Consider the following 17,645-nt stretch of genomic DNA (forward strand, 5'->3'; position numbering starts at 1 on the left):
GATAGATTAAAAACAGGAAAAATCACTTATATCATTAATTACTTTTTCGAATTTTCGATATATGCATATCCGAAAAGTCTAATTCGTGAGACCTCCTGATCCATTAATTATATCTGTACGTTAAGTCGTTTGTACCACATTTAAATTAAATAAATTATGATTAAGATTCTGATTCCGCTAAATGCTCTCATTTGAAATGTGACACGTAGCCCCTTCTTGCTGAAACTAAGTGTTCCTGTTATAGCTTCGATTCTTGCAGTATACTGAAAATATCTTGATACAATAAATAATAGAAATTAGTGTTTTACTTTTTGCAAAGGGTTTATTAAGTGTACCTACAGCTTTTTTTATGACGCTATATATTTGTATACAAATTTATCAATGCAAGATGTTGTTTTTTTGCTATCTTTTCTAATTACCGTTAGCCTTATCTAATTACCGTGACCATACAATTTTTGGATCTCATTTACGCGAAAACCGCTTTGAATAATTTGACGCCTTTACGATTGTTAAATTCGTACTTTTCATGTGTTTTATATTTAAATGCATTTAAGTCAATTAAGCCAAATTTCAAAAATGATATGGTAATTAGGCTGAGAACGCCTGATCGTGAGAATGACCGTAATAAGGGGGAAACTGCATGGCATTATTTATTCTACAAGACAAGAGAAATTTTAAATTACAATTACATTGTAGAAGTACAGCAAGCAGATTGTTTGGCTTCAAAGCAGTGGGCAGCAGTCAGCAACTTCTTGCGGCTAATGATAGCTCCACCACAAAAGCTGTAGTATCTATTTGCTCCAGCCGTTCGTCTCAAAAGCATTTTGAAACTTATCTAAAAAACGTAAAGTAAAACAATGATAACAGCAGGTGCGGTTTCGTTCCCCAGTCGATGAAGCACTGATGTTGTGTTGTGCCCTGAGTGCCCAAACAACGGCACGCAGGAAGATTTAATGAATGCTACCGACAACGCCACCCTTGTAACGGAGTTTTGGGCTGACACTTTGTAGGTTTGCTGTCGACACGATAAGAAGAAGAAGAACACTCATTCTCATAGCCAGATCAAGCATAACATTCACCATAGCATAGTGGAGTAGAGAATGTCTGGTGTAGACCAAATCATCCATTTGCATCTGATAAATTAGAGAAAAAAGTCGTAAAGTCGTGCTCCTGTAGTAGAAACCAAATGCCTTGATTATGACGTATTGGTCTGGGCTGGGCGTTTTTATTTACATATTTTATAATAATGCAAATAATGGAAGTAAGTACCTACTTATCTAATAACTTTGCCCTACTTTGCCTATGTAGGAACTTTAGTTTAGATGGCTTGTCACACTTTTATTTAGTTTGCTTTGTGGTCTGGTGTACGGTGTACCTCATGTTGGTACCTCTAAATGAACCTCTAACGCTATTACCTGATAGGGTATGTCCCCTAAAGCAGCAGGTTGGCCATTCACTATCCGCGGGATCAGATCAGACAGATTCACGAACACTGGATACTCCAGGATTTGACTCCAAGATGCCTCGAACAGGTACAGCAAAGTAAGAACCGGACCTACGTTATATCTTATAAACAACATCACAAGCTAAAAATCATAATAAATCGTCTGGTAAACTATTAAACTTTGTATAAATCTACGATAAACTTAAAATAAAATTGCTGTTGGCTTCCAAAATAAACATGAAACCATAGACTCGTGAAATGTTAGAAGCCACAGAATATAGGTCAAAACCCAAATCGTTCCAAAAGCCAAAAGTGAAAAATATGATCAAAGATCTAAATAGGTATTGAGTGAGAATAGAGAGAGATAGAGCATAATTAACTAATTATGATAGAGGAATTTTATAATCTTTGGATAGAGCATTAGATGCTTTGATTATATGACATAATATCACGTCAAAGTCTATCAACAACAAATCATATCATGTCAATGCAAAGTTATAATGAAATTGAAATATGTAAATCCATTAATTTTATAATTATTACATACGTACTCGTGTTGTGATTCTAATCATTTTGAAAGTTTGGTTCAGTCTTCGAAACTTTCATAATCATGGCACCAAAGTAATATTATATTGATCATGGTTCACCTTGACTTGTCATATTTTCCATATTATTCAATAATATTCATACAAGTAGCTCTCTTAATGATAAATGTTGTTATAAAAGTATTTTTAAGTTTTGTGTCGCTGACTCTACAAAATTCATGCAGTCAATTGGTATCCCTAACACAGCAAAAAGGAGAAAAAGAAGTTCTTCTAGACTTTTTAGTAAGTTTATCTGATAACATCCAATCCTACCAAGCCAGTAGGTCTACTTTGACGTACACGAATATTTTGTGTGCATATCTATTGTCTAGCTTATATTAGAGTTGAGACTTTAAATGGCGCAGTGCAAAGTTTTACACATAAATAGGTACACAGTATTTTCATCATTCCATATAAGTATTAATCACTTAAAGTTCACTTTCAGGACATAATTAACGAAAACAAAAATGCAAGAATATTCAATGATCACTGTTCTCTAAGAATATATGGTGGTACAGATGTAGCAATCCAGTCAGTTCCCTATCAGGTGACCTGTTGAAATATAATATGACTGCATGTTAAGGTATTTTATATAGAAGCATCAACGCATTTATTTACATTGATTAATTACCACAAACGACTCCTTTAGTTCTGGTTCCAGTATCGATCCTTGAGGTAGCCCATTTTTTCTTGTGGAAGTCAGCTGATTACAGAGGCACTTTTAGCCAAAAGCGTCACACTTACATTCATAAGTTTGTTTCAAGGAGCGCTCCACTTTTTCACCTTTGTCGTAGTAGCATTTGTGTCAATTCAATGACGGAGTAGTACCTAATGTCGAACGTTTATCAGAGTTCAGTCAGTAAGCCTTTAATACACGCTTTAAATATTGTGTTTATTTATGTGTTTTCATTGTAGATCTCATTGCGAAGAGGCTTACTGGGTGGCATGTATTGGTTCTCTGGTTGTGGAGGTGCCTTGATAACTTTAAAATTCGTGATGACAGCCGCGCATTGTTTTGTAGGGCCTGAGTAAGTACATTTACTATTAACGCATTATTAGATCTACTCCCCCAAATAAAGTAACTTTCTTGTAAGTTTTAATTCCGAATTCACGTAGCGAAGTTACCTAGGCTAAAAACACCAGACGAAAAACACCGACACCTTTAGAAACTAAAACTGGTCACCTGTGTAACTTTCTAAGGTTGCAGGTAAAACAGCTATCTTCCAATCTACCTACACTAACTATTTTTACTGTCTGCCTGTGTCATTATAAACCCAAAATTGCATTAAGTAACAGTGGATCAGGAGCTAAGAATGTCAAGTGAATTCTATCATCCTATCTTCCTGAACATAACAAAAAAATGATTGACCACTTCTAAAGCCTGGTCCGTGAGCACGTAGAATTTTGTGTAGAGCACGCACACTCACTGCGGGCGCCCGTCACGCAGTCGCGACAGCAATATAATTACGCGCGAGCGATAAGGATGGGTAGCTTGGGGTCATTGGACAAAATTCTACGTGCTCACGGACCAGGCTTTATCTAAAGTTATGCTGTAATTCCAAAATTATGTTAACTCTTTTCTAGCTTTCCCAAAATCAAGAACAACATACGAGCAGTGGCTGGCTCGACCAGAACCGACGCGAGCTTATACACGATGATGAGGGAGCACTGGAGGCGGATCAAACATTATTACCCTCATAAACACTATGATCCCAGTACATATATGCATGATTTAGCTATCCTTGAGGTCAGTTCTCTATGAAACCAGCTCTTGCCCGCGGCTTCACCCGCGTGTACATCGCTCTGTCACAGAAAGAGTCAAGAACTTAAAAAAAAAATGGCTGTGACATACGGACGGACAGACGGACGGACGGACAGACAGACATGACGAATCTATAAGGGTTCCGTTTTTTGCCATTTGGCTACGGAACCCTAAAAACAAATTCATCAGGACCGTTCAATAGTTTGTATGTGAAAAAGTAACAAAAATCCACCCATACTCGCAATTTGTAAATACAAATTACTAAAAAGCCCTCGTGGTAAGCTAAAAATATGCTTGTGTTACGAGCGACAGCGGGGATCGAACCCGCGTTCCTCGAGTCACGAGTCGGCCAGTGGGCGTAGTGTGAGTTTACGTCAAACGCATTGCGTTAAAAAATATATGAAGATTTTAGTTTTTGAAATTTTCCGCTATACAATCCGTCATACAATTAATGTCACTTTTTTACGCAGTCGATATCGAATTCGTTTGATTGAAGTAAACTCACACTACGCCCCCTGTCCGACACATTCACCGGTCGGCTATCGTGATATCGGCATATTTTATTGACGCTCAATCAATCTTCCGTTTCTATTTCAATTGAGTTACGGAACAAAAAAAGGGTCCATTAAGTAGGTATTCAGTTCAAATTAAGCAATTAATCTATCTACTTACCTATATCGAGTCGCTTGCTTGAACACTTGATGAATTACTGACGTATCACGAAAAACCGTTTTTCCGCCGGAACCCAACGTTAAACTATGTAAATATTAATGTAATGTGAATTAAGTTAAAAAAACAGTTTTATAAGAATCATTAATTTGCACTACAAATAAGTGTGTAATTATTACTTAGTGTTTTTTGGTAGACGATAAAAAATCTGTTTCATGCGGCCGGTTTTACTTTCTTGTGCTAATTCGTGTTTTTATTAGTTGTTTCCTTGTAAACAAAAATAATTTTATTAACATTCCTGTATAACATATTGTGCTCACGCAAGAAGTTATAAGATTTACAGGTAATGTTGTATAATTCGAACTGATAACTGGTTTTTAATTTAATTTAACCACAATTATTATTATAGATTGTATTTTTTATATTATTTATTTATTACATAATATAATTTAGTCGTTACATTAATTTTTGGTTATACCTAGTAGTGTCTTAAATTCTCTTGAAGTTTGTCCAGACTCTATTAATTTATAAATGGGCTAAAAACGCAATCTAGGCTAAAAAGAATACAATTGTTATTAGTATCTCAATTATGATAATGATGAATTGAAGTAGTACAGTATCACATCGACTCTATCATACATTTTTGTTGTAAATTAACGTCTGTTAACAAAACTTGATAGCGTATCCACCCACAAGGTGGACCTACGACATCATAGAGGTAGCAGGAAGTGCTGAACGCAGACCACTACCAACCGGTCAATATGGAAATTATTGGGGGAGGCCTATGTTCAGCAGTGGACGTCCTATGCCTGAAATGGGGTATCCTTCCGTTTGGCCAAATTACTTTTCGCCAAAGGAGAATGCCCAAGTGACTATGGGAGTTGGTATCGCTATCAAATTCATTGTACATTAATCGAATAAAGCTTAATTTATAGTATGCATACAGGACTATTTGGCACAGTTATTTTTTTTTTATAAAACTCCGGACTTTGACGTAATTTTGGTTTAAGTGAAATTAATGGTGTCCATTGGCATAGCTACAGGTTTTACCTTAGAATACTTGTTTTATATTTGTGGATAGTTACCCTGCCTAAAAAAAACTCTAGCTACGCCAAAGCTATTAGCTAGCGTTATTTGATAAGGATCAGATATAAACACAAAATAATCTTGCGTGCATACCAATGTTATTTATACCATTTTGCAAGGGAAAGGGATTTGTGGTTAGCCCTACTTAAGGACAGGAAAAAATCAAATGATATCGCGAGCTAACTACGAACAGCGCCATCTATTGACAACCGTGCGAACTACGTAGTGTCGTTGCTCGGTGATAGGTGTTGCTGATTGCAGCTCATTGTTACAATACTTTTTATTAAAATCGGATTTTATTCCGGAGGTTTTACAATTTCTTACTACTTTCGCAAATCATTACAAATGAAGAAAGGAATTTACGGTGTGGTACCCTCAATGTACAATTAGATTTCGAGCGATACCACTTTTGGGCATTCTCCTTTCACTTCGCAAACAACTTATCGCCAAAGTTTCATTTCCCAAATAAACTTTTAGCAACTGTACTTTTCGCAACTAATTCATTTGGTCAAATTAACATTTGGCCAAATTTTACTTGGCAAATGTTTATATAGCAAATGTTTTATTTTGCCAAATATTATATCCCAAATAATTTGCTTAGTCAAATTGACACTTCACATACTTACGAGTACCCACCGTTACCCACAAATCAAAGCATAAGGCACATGGTCATGGTTTTCACAATAATTTTATGTAAAACACAGAGATTGCAGAAAATAGTATGGTTGCAAAAAGTAGGTAGGTATTGTAGAAAATTGTAGGTTAGGTTAGGTTAGAACAGTGACCCTTAATGCGCGAAGGCGAGCGAAGCGTGCCGCGGCAGCGGCCGCCGAGCGCTAGAATCATCTCTATTGTTAATGAATCATTTGGAAATTTCGATAAAAAGAATGAAATATGAAAATTTATTTAGAAAAAAAATTATATTAACTACCCACTAAACAAAATAATAACCACAAGCTAATTTGTATTCCATTCTATGCACCAATCAAATTGTTTTGTAAATAGTTTATCGTGAAATATTTTTGCCAAATGAAACATTTGGCAAAACATACTTTGCCAAACAATAATTTGCTAAACAATAATATGCCAAAAACGACATTTGCGAATTAAAAGTTTGCAATAAGTTGTTTTGCCAAATGAGAATTTGCCAAATGAAAATTTGCGAAACGTTGTTTGCGATGTGATAATTTGGGAAACGTTTTTTGGCCAAACATTAGTAATCCCTGAAATGGTGATGATAATTTTTATGCTGCAGGTGATGACTCCTTTTTTCTTATCGGTTCGAGTGAAGCCAATTAGGATTCACTCATATGAAATAAGACTTAAGATGTCAGAAGGCATGAACTGCCTTGTGACAGGCTATGGGTACATTTCAAAGGTATGGTTGGCATTTTTATACATATTTCTTGTCCTAAACATGACACTAGGGTTAGAAATATCACTGTTTTTGGCGTAGGAATGATAGTGCTAGTGCTAGTCGATTTTCTCAAGTAAAAATTGTTTTTTTTTCTTGGAAATCAAATTGGAATTTCTTTCGTTCACAGACTAAAAGGGCGAGTAGACTTCAGAAGGTCTGCGTCCCTTTAGTAACAAGATACAACTGCTCGTTCTACTACCATCCTAAGTACCTGCACGACTCTGTGTTCTGCGCTGGGACCAAGGGCAAGGACAGTTGTAACGTAATTACTTTTTTTATAATTAGGCTTAATTTGTTATCATTTATCAAAAACATACTATCTAGGTATTAAGACAATTACGCAATTTAGGTAAGTAAATAGCGTTTTATTGATGACTCTACCTCAAGATAGGTAAAGATAATGGCCGCCTCTGCTCTTCATCAAAAATGTATCACTGTGGTCATATTGTGTATGTTGTTGAATGAAATGTCTGTAGAATGTTGATGAAATGATAGGCTATTTTTGTAATTTATGCTTTTATTTTGGGCTGGAAGACGTAGCGTGGGCAGGCCTCCCACTAGGTGGACCAACAATCTGGTAAAGGTCGCTGGTAGAACCATGTGGGCAGCGCAGGACCGTTCATTGTGGAAAACCTTGGGGGAGCCCTTTGTCCAGCAGTGGACGTCATTTGGCTGAAACGAACGAACGAACGATGCTTTTAAACATTTGTCACTTTAATGTAAATACGATTTATGGATAAATCATTGCCATGACAGAATGTCTTTTTCCAGGGAGACTCCGGTGGCCCCATAGTATGCCACGGGGTCCTAGTGGGGCTGGTCTCGTACGGGGGCGAGTGCGGGGTCGACCCTGGAGTCTACACGCGGCTGTCCAGCTACACCCATGGCGAACCCATACCGTTCATCTTGAAGCAAGACAACGCCAGCAATGGGATCTCTCTCAACAGAATCGTCCTTTTATTCTTGCTTGCAATAAATATACTGTAGCATAATCATGGTGTTGTTTTTTTTATAGGAGCCTAGGTCACTTTTTCATAAGCGCTGCACTTACCAGGATCGTTGGGATTGCGGTGGAGTTGTTCCCGTAAGCGTGTTGCAACACTCGCTAGAATACGCACTACTAGACGCATCTTTTTTTTATGTGATAGGAGGCAAACGATCTAAAGAGAAGAATCAATAGAGAGTAAGTAGTTCAATATCTTTATTTTGTCATATTGATACATAATCATATCGAATTTTACATAAATACATACAAAAACCCGTAACAAAAAAGGCAATCGAAAAAGTCTAGAAAAATCTCACTGATTAAATTTTATCTATTTAGTTGCACCTAAATAATAAAATTGCTTTTATTTTAGTTTATCGGCACTGTGACCCCATAAGTCCGTGCCGTCGCCAGTTCTCTCCGACCTACTCTTTATCATTTCTTTAGACGCTGTCTTGAGATCATAAGCCCATCCAATCCAAGCGAAGAAGTCTATGAACAGAGTCGTGGGGTTCATTTTTTGGTTGCCTAATTCCGCCGCCCTGTAATCCCATGGGAACACATGGTGGTAGTTGTGAAACGCTTCGCCAAGCACAGCAAGGTTCAGAAGAACGTTTTGTGTCGGACAAATGTTTTTGTCGTACGGCTTGTAGCCCCACTTATGGACGACGCTGTTGACGCAGAACGTTGCGTTTAGGTTAATGACATAACGAAACATGTTAAAATGCCAGGCATTGTTTAAAGTTTCGCCCCAGAAGTACATCGGGATAAGAGTCGGGAGAACGAAACAAAGCATTCCAATAAACGGCACTGCGTATCTGAAACCAAATAACAACATGAACTGCAGAAATTAAGACATACTCGTACATTTATATAGCTTTTAATTTCTTAACAGCTTCATTTGTTAACAAGAAGTTATAAGTAATTTGTTGCTATAAAAACTTTCCTAACAATAATGTTAAGTGGCTAAAGTGTAAACAATAGTTATTCTTTAGATATTTACTACATTGTTTCATTATTAATAATATTACCAAATAATATAAAAGATTGAAAACTAGTAAAATTATTAGAAATAGGTAGGTAAGTATGAAATTTGGTAAAGCCGTATTCGTGCTAATAAAATAATAACTGTAATGAGTTCCGGCATGCATTTCAATATAAATAATATAGCAATAATAAGTACATAATTATGAATAATTACCACGAAAAATAATTCAAGCAGTAACTACCAGTTACGTAGGTCAAAATTTCGTGAATGCAATGCGACAAACGCTAAACATGCGAACGCGTGTTGCAACCTACAATCAAGGTTCGATGTAACGCATCATTAACCAAGACATATCAATACTTAAATTCGGCCAAATTTTACGTACCGCAACAACCGGCAATGACTTCTACAAACACAACTAGACCGGCAAAATAAAGTCATAGGTACCTTGTCGAAAAAAACTGGTTTGATATTTAGACCTACAGAAATGTCTTTATGATTTCAATACTGTTTCGTGGTTTACTGATTTGGCTTGAAATTTACACAAATGTTCCGGAACATAGCTAAAAATATTTTGTAGACTTTTGCTGAGGGTATTAAAATCTTGATGTTGGGTTTTGTAAAAATGATCATTAATTTAAAGATGCACATTAAGTAAACGTTGTGAAACGTTACTCGACTTCGCTTGACATATCGGATGCGTTGCGGAACGCTCATTTGCTAATTACCTACCAAGTTGAATTCATGAGTTTTTAATACCAGAAATTAATGAGCTATTCAATTTTTTCTTTGAATTTCAGATTTCAGTGATTTACATCTTCGTATATTTGATGTTTACAGTTAAGTAACTTACTTTTTCTGGAAACGTAACACAGGGTTACTGTATAAATCAGCCACATCACACAATTTTCCCTGTTTGATGACTTCATCAGATTTCTTGGTCAATAGCCATCCTACGTGCGAATAGAAGAATCCTCGATTCGCATTGTGAGGATCACCATTGGTGTCAGGACATTTATGGTGCACCCGATGGTCTCTGGCCCACGAGAGCGCAGTATTTTGAAATGCCATGCTGTTAAACACTATGAGAAGTATTTCCAGGGGAAGTTTCGCTTTATAGCTTCTATGACTCCATAGTCTATGGGCACCAGCAGTGATTCCAATCTCAGCAAAAAAATAAAATATAATTCCTGAAATAATAAGAATAAATTTAATAAACACAATATTGTAATAAATAAGAACGTTTAAATTTAACCATGAAATGTATGTTTTGTTTCAGTTTGTTCTACGACTCTTGCTATGACCACATTTATTTTAATCACCCACATATAGATATTACATTTTAGGGCGTACATACCAAGTCCTATAGTTGCCCATTTAACTGATGTAAATCCCAAATACAGCCCATAAAGCGCAGATAGATGTAAGAACGTGAATGTCATAACGTTGAAGTATAGTATTTCCAGTTTCGGCAAGGAATTCGATTTGATTTCATTATCTTCAAAGCACTCATCTTTTTCTGGATGTCCATCTGCTGTGGTAGCGTATGGAACCATGTTTTGGCTGCTCTATAAAAAAAAAGTATATTTAAGTTGACACGAACCATGGAAGAATCCAAATTGTTCGTCGGTAAAGTTAAACTTACCTGGGTTCTCCCAAAGTATGGTTTACCACTGCACAGAAACTGTAAGAAAAAAAAGGAAAGCAAAGACAGAACAATCGAGAAAGACTAAAATGGAAATCAGGAAGCAGACCTTATAAAGATTTTTCAGTCATGATAAAATCTTAATGGATCGTTAAAGCTTGTGTCAAAGAGCAGACATCGCAAAAGATATTATCGCTAATCGCTTTAACGACACTAACATTATTATTACGTAATGCTGCAATGTTATCAGATTAATAATAAATCTTTGTCAAAAAAATATTATTAATCTGATATCAACAATATAGTATCTACGACGTAAATCCTAAATCACATCTATCAGTCTACCTGCAACCTATAAATAGGTACTTCAAAATATAATAATGGTGTAAAAAAAAAAGTGCAAGCATAAGTAGTAGACATTTTTAGAAAACTGAAGACCACAGTGAAGTTTATGCTATACATCAATGTATAGCTGTTAAGAACTCATTGTGTCAATGAGATGATTCGGTAGGTCTAGATTCCTCAGGCTTACGAGTAAGTTAGGAAAGTAAAGATATTTCAAAAAAGTAAGACCAACCAACCAAACAAATATTATAATACGTAGTAAACTGCAGTAATACTCGTAATATTTTAAAAACAAAAAACAATAAGGAAAAAAACGAATCTTATGTATAACACTAAATAAATAATAAATTATGTAGTCGTCAGTAAAATTAAATTCAAAAATATCGCTGCATTTTGTTAATGAACAACACCAAGTTAGTAACTGCCAACAATAATAATTTACTTTTAAAAAATAACACTTATTCAGCAGTTAAAAATCAATTTTACTACGCTCCGTAGAATATCGTTGTCGTGGCTAATACACCGTTATATTGACAAGTTTTCATTTGAGATTAGTTAGTTAAATCCAACTGTTTTTATTTAACTACTTATTTGTTGACGAAATCATAAACATTTTTGTTTGCTGTTCTCGTAGACAGAGAATCCTTTATAATAGTATCCTCTGTGTACGGCTGTTCTGCTAAAAACTTGAGAAGTTTTCTTCTTAGGCCGAGTTGCACCAGCTAACTTTAACAGTAACTATAACGGTAACCGGTGTTTTTTGTATGGAGTTTGACAGATCTTTAACGTTTGTTAAAGTTAAAGTAAGATGGTGCAACCCAGCCTTAATTTTGCATAGTGTCAGCAGCATCTTTAAACTTATTGCCAATAAACTCTTATTAGCGAGAATCCCTGGTCTTCATGTAACCTACAGTTTAATGAGGGCTATCGTTTTTATACTTAACAGTTGGCACCCCTGGCGATTGACAGGACCTTACTCTACAGTGGCGCCATCTTGATGAGTGCAAATGCGATAGTCTTCCTACAACTTTAGCACTCACCAGTTGGTGCCACTGTCTTCGCTACTAGCAAGTGACAGGACCTTACTCTACAGTGACGCAAAACTGGTGAGCACTAAAACGATAGCCCTCATTAACTACAAAATTATGAAAAGAAGTAGGTAAATATTTAATTAATTTATACGATTAATAATATTCCAAAACCTAAACGATCCACAGGTTTCGGACAGATAGGTGGATTGTCAAAAACCTATCTTCCTGAAACGTCCTGAAATGTCATTATAATGTCATTGATAAAATAAATATTAATATTTACGTTTAATGCAGCTTTGGGAACATAATATTTTAAATATGAATTTATATCACACTTGCACAAATGCTTCATGGTGTTATTAGGTGCTTTGCTCTGAGTTTGTTGTCCATAATTGGGGCATGTTCACCACAGGTTTTGGTCAAACCAACTTATGTGAACGAGTCTTCATTGATACCACGAGTGGTGAATGGCTACGATGCCTCCTTGGGCGATGTACCCTATCAGGTAAATGTGGAGTTTATGACTGGTGATATAAATTAACATTTCAGTGTCTCTACAATGGTATTTACATCCGTATCCTAAATGTATGAAGTTCTTCGGATCAGTATTTAGCTGTCTACATGTTTCCAGATAAGTTTCAAAAGACTGATGGACATGCAAACTAAAAGTTGCTGGTCATTTTGTGGCGGAGTTATCATCGGGCCTTCGAAGTTGGTATCCGCGGCTCATTGTTTTAGGACCAGCCAATTCAGCTGTTGCAGTGATTCTGTGTAAGTAGTTTACAAATCCTTAATAAAATTTCTTTTTTTAGTACCAAATAGACGATTTTCTACGTCTGTGAATAGTGGGAGCAAGAGATCTGTTATCTGCCTTAATATTCACTTATTAAGTAAGTCTGCCAAATGCCTATACATTACAACATTAATTTGTAAATGTGTTAGTGCTGTGAATTAGTTGTCTGGTCAACGAGACATTCCCACCTCTCTCCCACCGCTGCAACTCCTGTGTAGCCAGGTTCTACAGCTTGACCGCTAATAAAAACCCAACCAGTGAAGGTCAAGTTGGTCCCGAGGCAAAGTTAAACTGTCATTGGATCTGCAATGAAAATCAGAAGAACACCGGAGGACTTCGAAGTTAAAGTTCGACTTCCCTCCAGTGCAAAGCGGTGACAGGAAGACAAAATAAAGGTTATGTAACCTTCAAAAGATATGCACCACTGACAGTAAGTATCAATTATGAGGAGCTATCTAGTGAGCTACCTGTCAAGAATAATTTTCACAAAATCGCTTGAAACACGGTAATTTTTCCTTGTCGCAACGAGTACTCTTGTTGCTAAATTTTAGTCAGCTTTCTCCTTTTATCTGCTTGATGATGGTAGCTGTAAGATCCTGGCTACACAGGAGTTGCAGCGGTGGAAATAGTCCCGTAATAATAAGCAGCTGCACGATGGCCCCGTTCCCATGTTTATAGCTGCTAAAATATGTATTTATGGTAAACCTTACAGCGTCCATTGACAACCATAACACCAGAAGTATATTTATGGTCGGATTTTTTCATGCCTTAACTAAAATATTTATTAGTTTTCACATAGAATACAAACTCAAGGGCATATATCGCAATTTTTCGCTGTGGCCGGCACCCTGTTGAACAAGGATGTGTACAAATCCAAAGACAACCCGTCAGATGCACAATGGAGGAGGTTAAAGATGGTCATCTCACCCTCAACTTACAAGTTTCCCAGGGATGATATCGCAATTGTGATAGGTTTAGTTTATTTCTTCGATAATGCTCTTTTGTACTATAATACCTGTAGGTCACTTTTATGACTTAGTCTTACGCCCGTATTCACAAACATTACTATGAGGTCTCACAGTGCGCGTGGACGCACAGGGTGACACACGAACCAATCACAGAGCTCTATTCAACGCTGTGCGTTCGATTTGCTGCTTCACTTAGCAAGCATCTTTTGTGAATACGGGCGTTAGCCTCTATAACTCTATAGGCATAGCGCACATTTGTGCGCAGTCTAGTCATTGACTAGATAGGTTCCTGCACCGCTGCAGGAGTGTTTTTATAACGTCAAACTGCAACAAGCATAAGCATGCATACCGTGTTAGCTTTGTTGTTACGTCACATGTCAGCTCTCCCATACCGCTCTAATCTGGCTCTACAAGTTGGACGATTGGGTGTTGGGCTAGGACCAACATTGGTGCCAATACTATTTTCTAGATTTACTCGTTGGACCAACATTGGAGGCAACGTGTGGAACTAAGCTTATAGTCCAGTCAAATTAGACAATGAACCCTGCAATAATTCGCATACAACTTTGACCTTGAATATTTTTTTTAGCACACATCGGATCGATGGGGACTTTTCACGTTTCATTCATAATGGTGCTCTGAACACCAATTTTCAGTTGTATGCGAATTATTGCAGGGTTCATGTCTAATTTGACCGAACTATTATGCACTTTGCCTGCCTGTAATACAAGTCTGCTGAGGTTATTGTATTAATACGTTTTTATGGATTGTCACAGATCACGACAGAGCCGTTCTACTTCAACGCGCATATAAAACCAATCCCCTACGCCAGGCGCTACATCGACTACAAAGGAGAGTGTCTGGTTTCAGGGTACGGAAAAATACATTCAATGAAGCCGGTGGGTAATCCATTGTATCATTTAACCTCAATTAAAAATCATTTATTTTGCAATTAGGTTTTGAAAAAGCTTAAAGTGGGTAAAAACCCACCAATGCAGAATTCTTTGAACGGAACGAAAGGGATCCATACTAAAACTGTAGCACTTTCAATGTAAAAATGGATTCATCATCATCATCATCATCATTTAGCCCTTAATAAGTACGGGGAGAAAGTTTTTTTTCTATGGAGCTAGTCCGTGCCAGGCATTACAGTGTAGTCTCCGTTCAAGACTTCTAAGCTATGACTACAATATTATCTTTGGCATTGAACAATCACTTCTTAAATAGCAGAAAACAGGGCACGACCCCTGTGTGCCCAAACAATTGCACGCAGGAAGATTTAAAGAAAGCTACTGACAATGCCACTCTTGTAGCAGAGTTTTGGACTGATACTGGGTAGGTTTGTTGTTGACACGACAAGAAAAAAATAGAAGAAAATAACTAAAACAGGATGCTATGTCATATACGGAGTATGTTCAGGCCCCTCTTTCCCACTGGGCACTTTGGGCACGTGCCCAGGGCCCCGCGACCGAGGGGGCCCCCAGTGTAACCAACTCTTAAAAATATTTATCCCTAAAGTTGTGTCAAAACCCCCTAAAATCACCTTAATTATTGAGTTTTCCCCCTAAAAATATTTACAGTAGACGCTTTATAAAGTTACGCTTTCGGGGGAAGCGTAACTTTAAAAAACGGACATTCAGAGGCGTGATTATGAGATTTGTAGGCAATAAATTATTAAATACACGAAATATTTCAAGTCAAGAAATAAATATTAATGTCTCTGTTGGCTACCATTTGTATATTTATCTTAAAAAAATAACAATAATAATATTATAAATTTAAAAATATGTATTTAGAGTCAAAAAATCCTTAAAAATACCCCTAAAAATTTTACACCCCTAAAAATCCTATCTCACTTATTTATCTAAATCTGGGGGAAAACCCCTAAGTTGGTAGCACTGGGGGGGGGGGGGGGCCTGTCTACTCAAAAGACCTTTCTCCAGATGATTTGGGCCCCCCTTGATCTTTAAGTTTAAGTGCCCAGGGCCCTTAATAGGTTAAAGACGGCCCTGAGTATGTTTGTAGATATCCTCCGAAAAGTTGCTGCTTGCACGGTTAGAGTTGCTGCCGACATATTGGTGCACCAACCTGCACGGCAGAAACATGAGAAGATTCATCTGCACTAACACTAAAGTATCGGATGTTGCCCAGGTATTGCCATATTTGCTGAGTATTCCGCACACACTTCCTTTATATTTGCCTTTTGCCTTTCTGAGACTACGCTCTCACACGTAGGTACCTTTTTTCACAAATTAGTAATGGCAAACACTATAGGTCTACGCTTAACTCGATCAGTGCCTGAAGAACAGCACGGGAGGAGTTACAGCTTTCAGATATTTATTCTCAAAATTACAAAAATTCGCTTACTATGAGAACATAATATAAACATAATGGTATTCATAGAAAATCGTAGAAGTTAACGGGGTAGTACAAAAAAAGTACAAAAAAATTCACATTGAAATATTAAGACGTATACAAATCTGAGGTCTCACTGTCGTTTGACCGTCACAAAAACACACTCCCGAGCCGGTCCCATACCTCAAGCCAGACCCATATTTATATGTAGTTGTATTTATTTATTTTATTTTATTTGTGCTCTTAAGGCCTTTAATCTACATAATGCGAAAAAATGTCCATTTCTGATAGGGTTTACTAAAAAACGATTCATTTTGTAGGTGATACATTAAGAGCTTTTTTTCAGGGTGATTCCGGGGGACCGTTAGTGTGCCGTAGTACAGGAGAGAAGCACGAAGACTCTACATTCGGCATATTAGTAGGTATAGTTAGCGGCACCCGCCTACTTGGGTATAAGGGCAAAAGCTCATTTTTCACCCGAGTGTCGTACTTTTCAAAATACATCAGAGAGAATAGAGCAGAAAGCGCTACGTTTGTATACGTTTATCATTATGTCATTGTCTTGAACACATTTTATACTGTATTATGATTTGCACTATAACACTGCATGTTATGCACCTTATTGACCGTAAGCAATTTTCTTTAATTGATTTTATCACTAAATTATTGTCAATCATGAACATTATGTACCTACTATTTTTCGAATAAACTAATGAACTACTTTGTATAAAGAAAATTATTTTTTCTTTATTACTTTCTCTAACTTACTTACTTTTATTTGCTTACATTAATTTCGTATCATTTATCATTTAATTTCTTAAAAACGTTTTGTAAGACATAATATTAATTAGTCTAAACATAGAGATACATAAGACAGGTGAAGGTATAAGTTAGGTAGCACCTCTTCCATCCATGCCAGTAAATAAGTAGCACATATTGATCAAAACTGCGTCACCTGCCTGCCCTTCGCACTAAATGCTCGAGTCAGGAATTCCAAACCTTCCAGAAGGTACGACCAGTCACTCTTTTTTCATGACCTAGCAACACGATCCGCAAAATTGCTTTGAAACAAAAAGTTACCCGATGACGTAATCTCCTTGTGCGTTTAAAAAACGACATCCAGAGCCTGCGGGAGGCTAGGGATGCGAAATTTATTCAACCAGTTTGGACAATTTGTTATTTCGTGGCTCCTAAACACCGAATCATGTTTATTTTTCATGCCAGCCAAACTTGCCACTTTACCATGGACTATTAATTCTGTTATGTTCTATTAGCTTTTGACCTTAAATTTTTGTCTGTCATAGAAAAAAAATTACGCGCGCGTTTTGTTTGGAAAATCGTGATGATAAAAACTATCCTATACTATAGACAGACCGAGATTTATAAGTAAGGTAGGTAATAAGGTTTAGGATACGAGTTGAGCACAAAAATTTCCAAGATCTAACTACCCATCTAAAATTCTTTAATTCAATGTCTGGACTTAAAGTGAGTCATTAGCACCGATTTACCACCACTGACTTCAAACAATTCGATTTATATAAAGTGAATTTACACGCATGTTGCACTGTTTAAT

The 17,645-nt window shown here is 36.7% G+C and overlaps 3 protein-coding genes and 2 long non-coding RNA genes across 7 annotated transcripts in view; 3 read left to right on the forward strand and 2 right to left on the reverse strand.

Annotated features, from left to right (window-relative positions):
• Positions 1 to 17,645, reverse strand: part of LOC135076152 (venom prothrombin activator notecarin-D2-like) — a 220,340-nt gene that overhangs the window by 21,183 nt on the left and 181,512 nt on the right. The gene's annotated exons all lie outside the window — the stretch shown is intronic.
• Positions 1,922 to 7,957, forward strand: LOC135076124 (mast cell protease 1A-like). Of its 2 annotated transcripts, XM_063970590.1 has the most exons (7): positions 1,922 to 2,271; positions 2,474 to 2,575; positions 2,944 to 3,056; positions 3,613 to 3,775; positions 6,801 to 6,923; positions 7,090 to 7,224; positions 7,734 to 7,957. In XM_063970590.1, exons 1-7 carry the CDS (start codon positions 2,083 to 2,085, stop codon positions 7,947 to 7,949), a joined length of 1,041 nt encoding a protein of 346 aa, XP_063826660.1. In that variant the 5' UTR covers positions 1,922 to 2,082; the 3' UTR covers positions 7,950 to 7,957. The 2 variants fall into 2 exon arrangements, with proteins under 2 accessions (XP_063826660.1, XP_063826661.1); XM_063970591.1 differs by lacking the exon at positions 1,922 to 2,271 and having other exon boundaries at positions 2,538 to 2,611.
• LOC135076129 (acyl-CoA Delta(11) desaturase-like) lies at positions 8,147 to 10,690 on the reverse strand. The gene is made up of 4 exons (XM_063970597.1): positions 10,581 to 10,690; positions 10,293 to 10,503; positions 9,789 to 10,125; positions 8,147 to 8,765 (listed from the first exon to the last, which is right to left on the reverse strand). Exons 2-4 carry the CDS (start codon positions 10,489 to 10,491, stop codon positions 8,312 to 8,314), a joined length of 990 nt encoding a protein of 329 aa, XP_063826667.1. The 5' UTR covers positions 10,492 to 10,503; positions 10,581 to 10,690; the 3' UTR covers positions 8,147 to 8,311.
• LOC135076163 (uncharacterized) lies at positions 10,938 to 13,713 on the forward strand. Of its 2 annotated transcripts, XR_010258195.1 has the most exons (4): positions 10,938 to 11,087; positions 12,369 to 12,461; positions 12,588 to 12,727; positions 13,538 to 13,713. It is a non-coding gene; the product is annotated as an uncharacterized LOC135076163 (long non-coding RNA). The 2 variants fall into 2 exon arrangements; XR_010258194.1 differs by lacking the exon at positions 10,938 to 11,087 and having other exon boundaries at positions 12,206 to 12,461.
• Positions 14,499 to 16,807, forward strand: LOC135076165 (uncharacterized). The gene is made up of 3 exons (XR_010258196.1): positions 14,499 to 14,616; positions 15,743 to 15,868; positions 16,419 to 16,807. It is a non-coding gene; the product is annotated as an uncharacterized LOC135076165 (long non-coding RNA).

Source organism: Ostrinia nubilalis, chromosome 11, assembly GCF_963855985.1.
Source record: "Ostrinia nubilalis chromosome 11, ilOstNubi1.1, whole genome shotgun sequence".
Lineage (NCBI taxonomy): Eukaryota > Metazoa > Arthropoda > Insecta > Lepidoptera > Crambidae > Ostrinia > Ostrinia nubilalis.

Coding starts and splice junctions, on each gene's coding strand:
- LOC135076124 (XM_063970590.1), top strand. CDS start 2,083: ATGGTTCACCTTGACTTGTCATATTTTCCATATTATTCAATAATATTC. Junction 3,776..6,800: donor ATGATTTAGCTATCCTTGAG/GTCAGTTCTCTA, acceptor TTTATGCTGCAG/GTGATGACTCCTTTTTTCTT. Junction 6,924..7,089: donor GCTATGGGTACATTTCAAAG/GTATGGTTGGCA, acceptor TTTCGTTCACAG/ACTAAAAGGGCGAGTAGACT.
- LOC135076129 (XM_063970597.1), bottom strand. CDS start 10,491: ATGGTTCCATACGCTACCACAGCAGATGGACATCCAGAAAAAGATGAG. Junction 10,126..10,292: donor ATGGGCAACTATAGGACTTG/GTATGTACGCCC, acceptor TTATTATTTCAG/GAATTATATTTTATTTTTTT. Junction 8,766..9,788: donor GTGTTACGTTTCCAGAAAAA/GTAAGTTACTTA, acceptor ATTTGGTTTCAG/ATACGCAGTGCCGTTTATTG.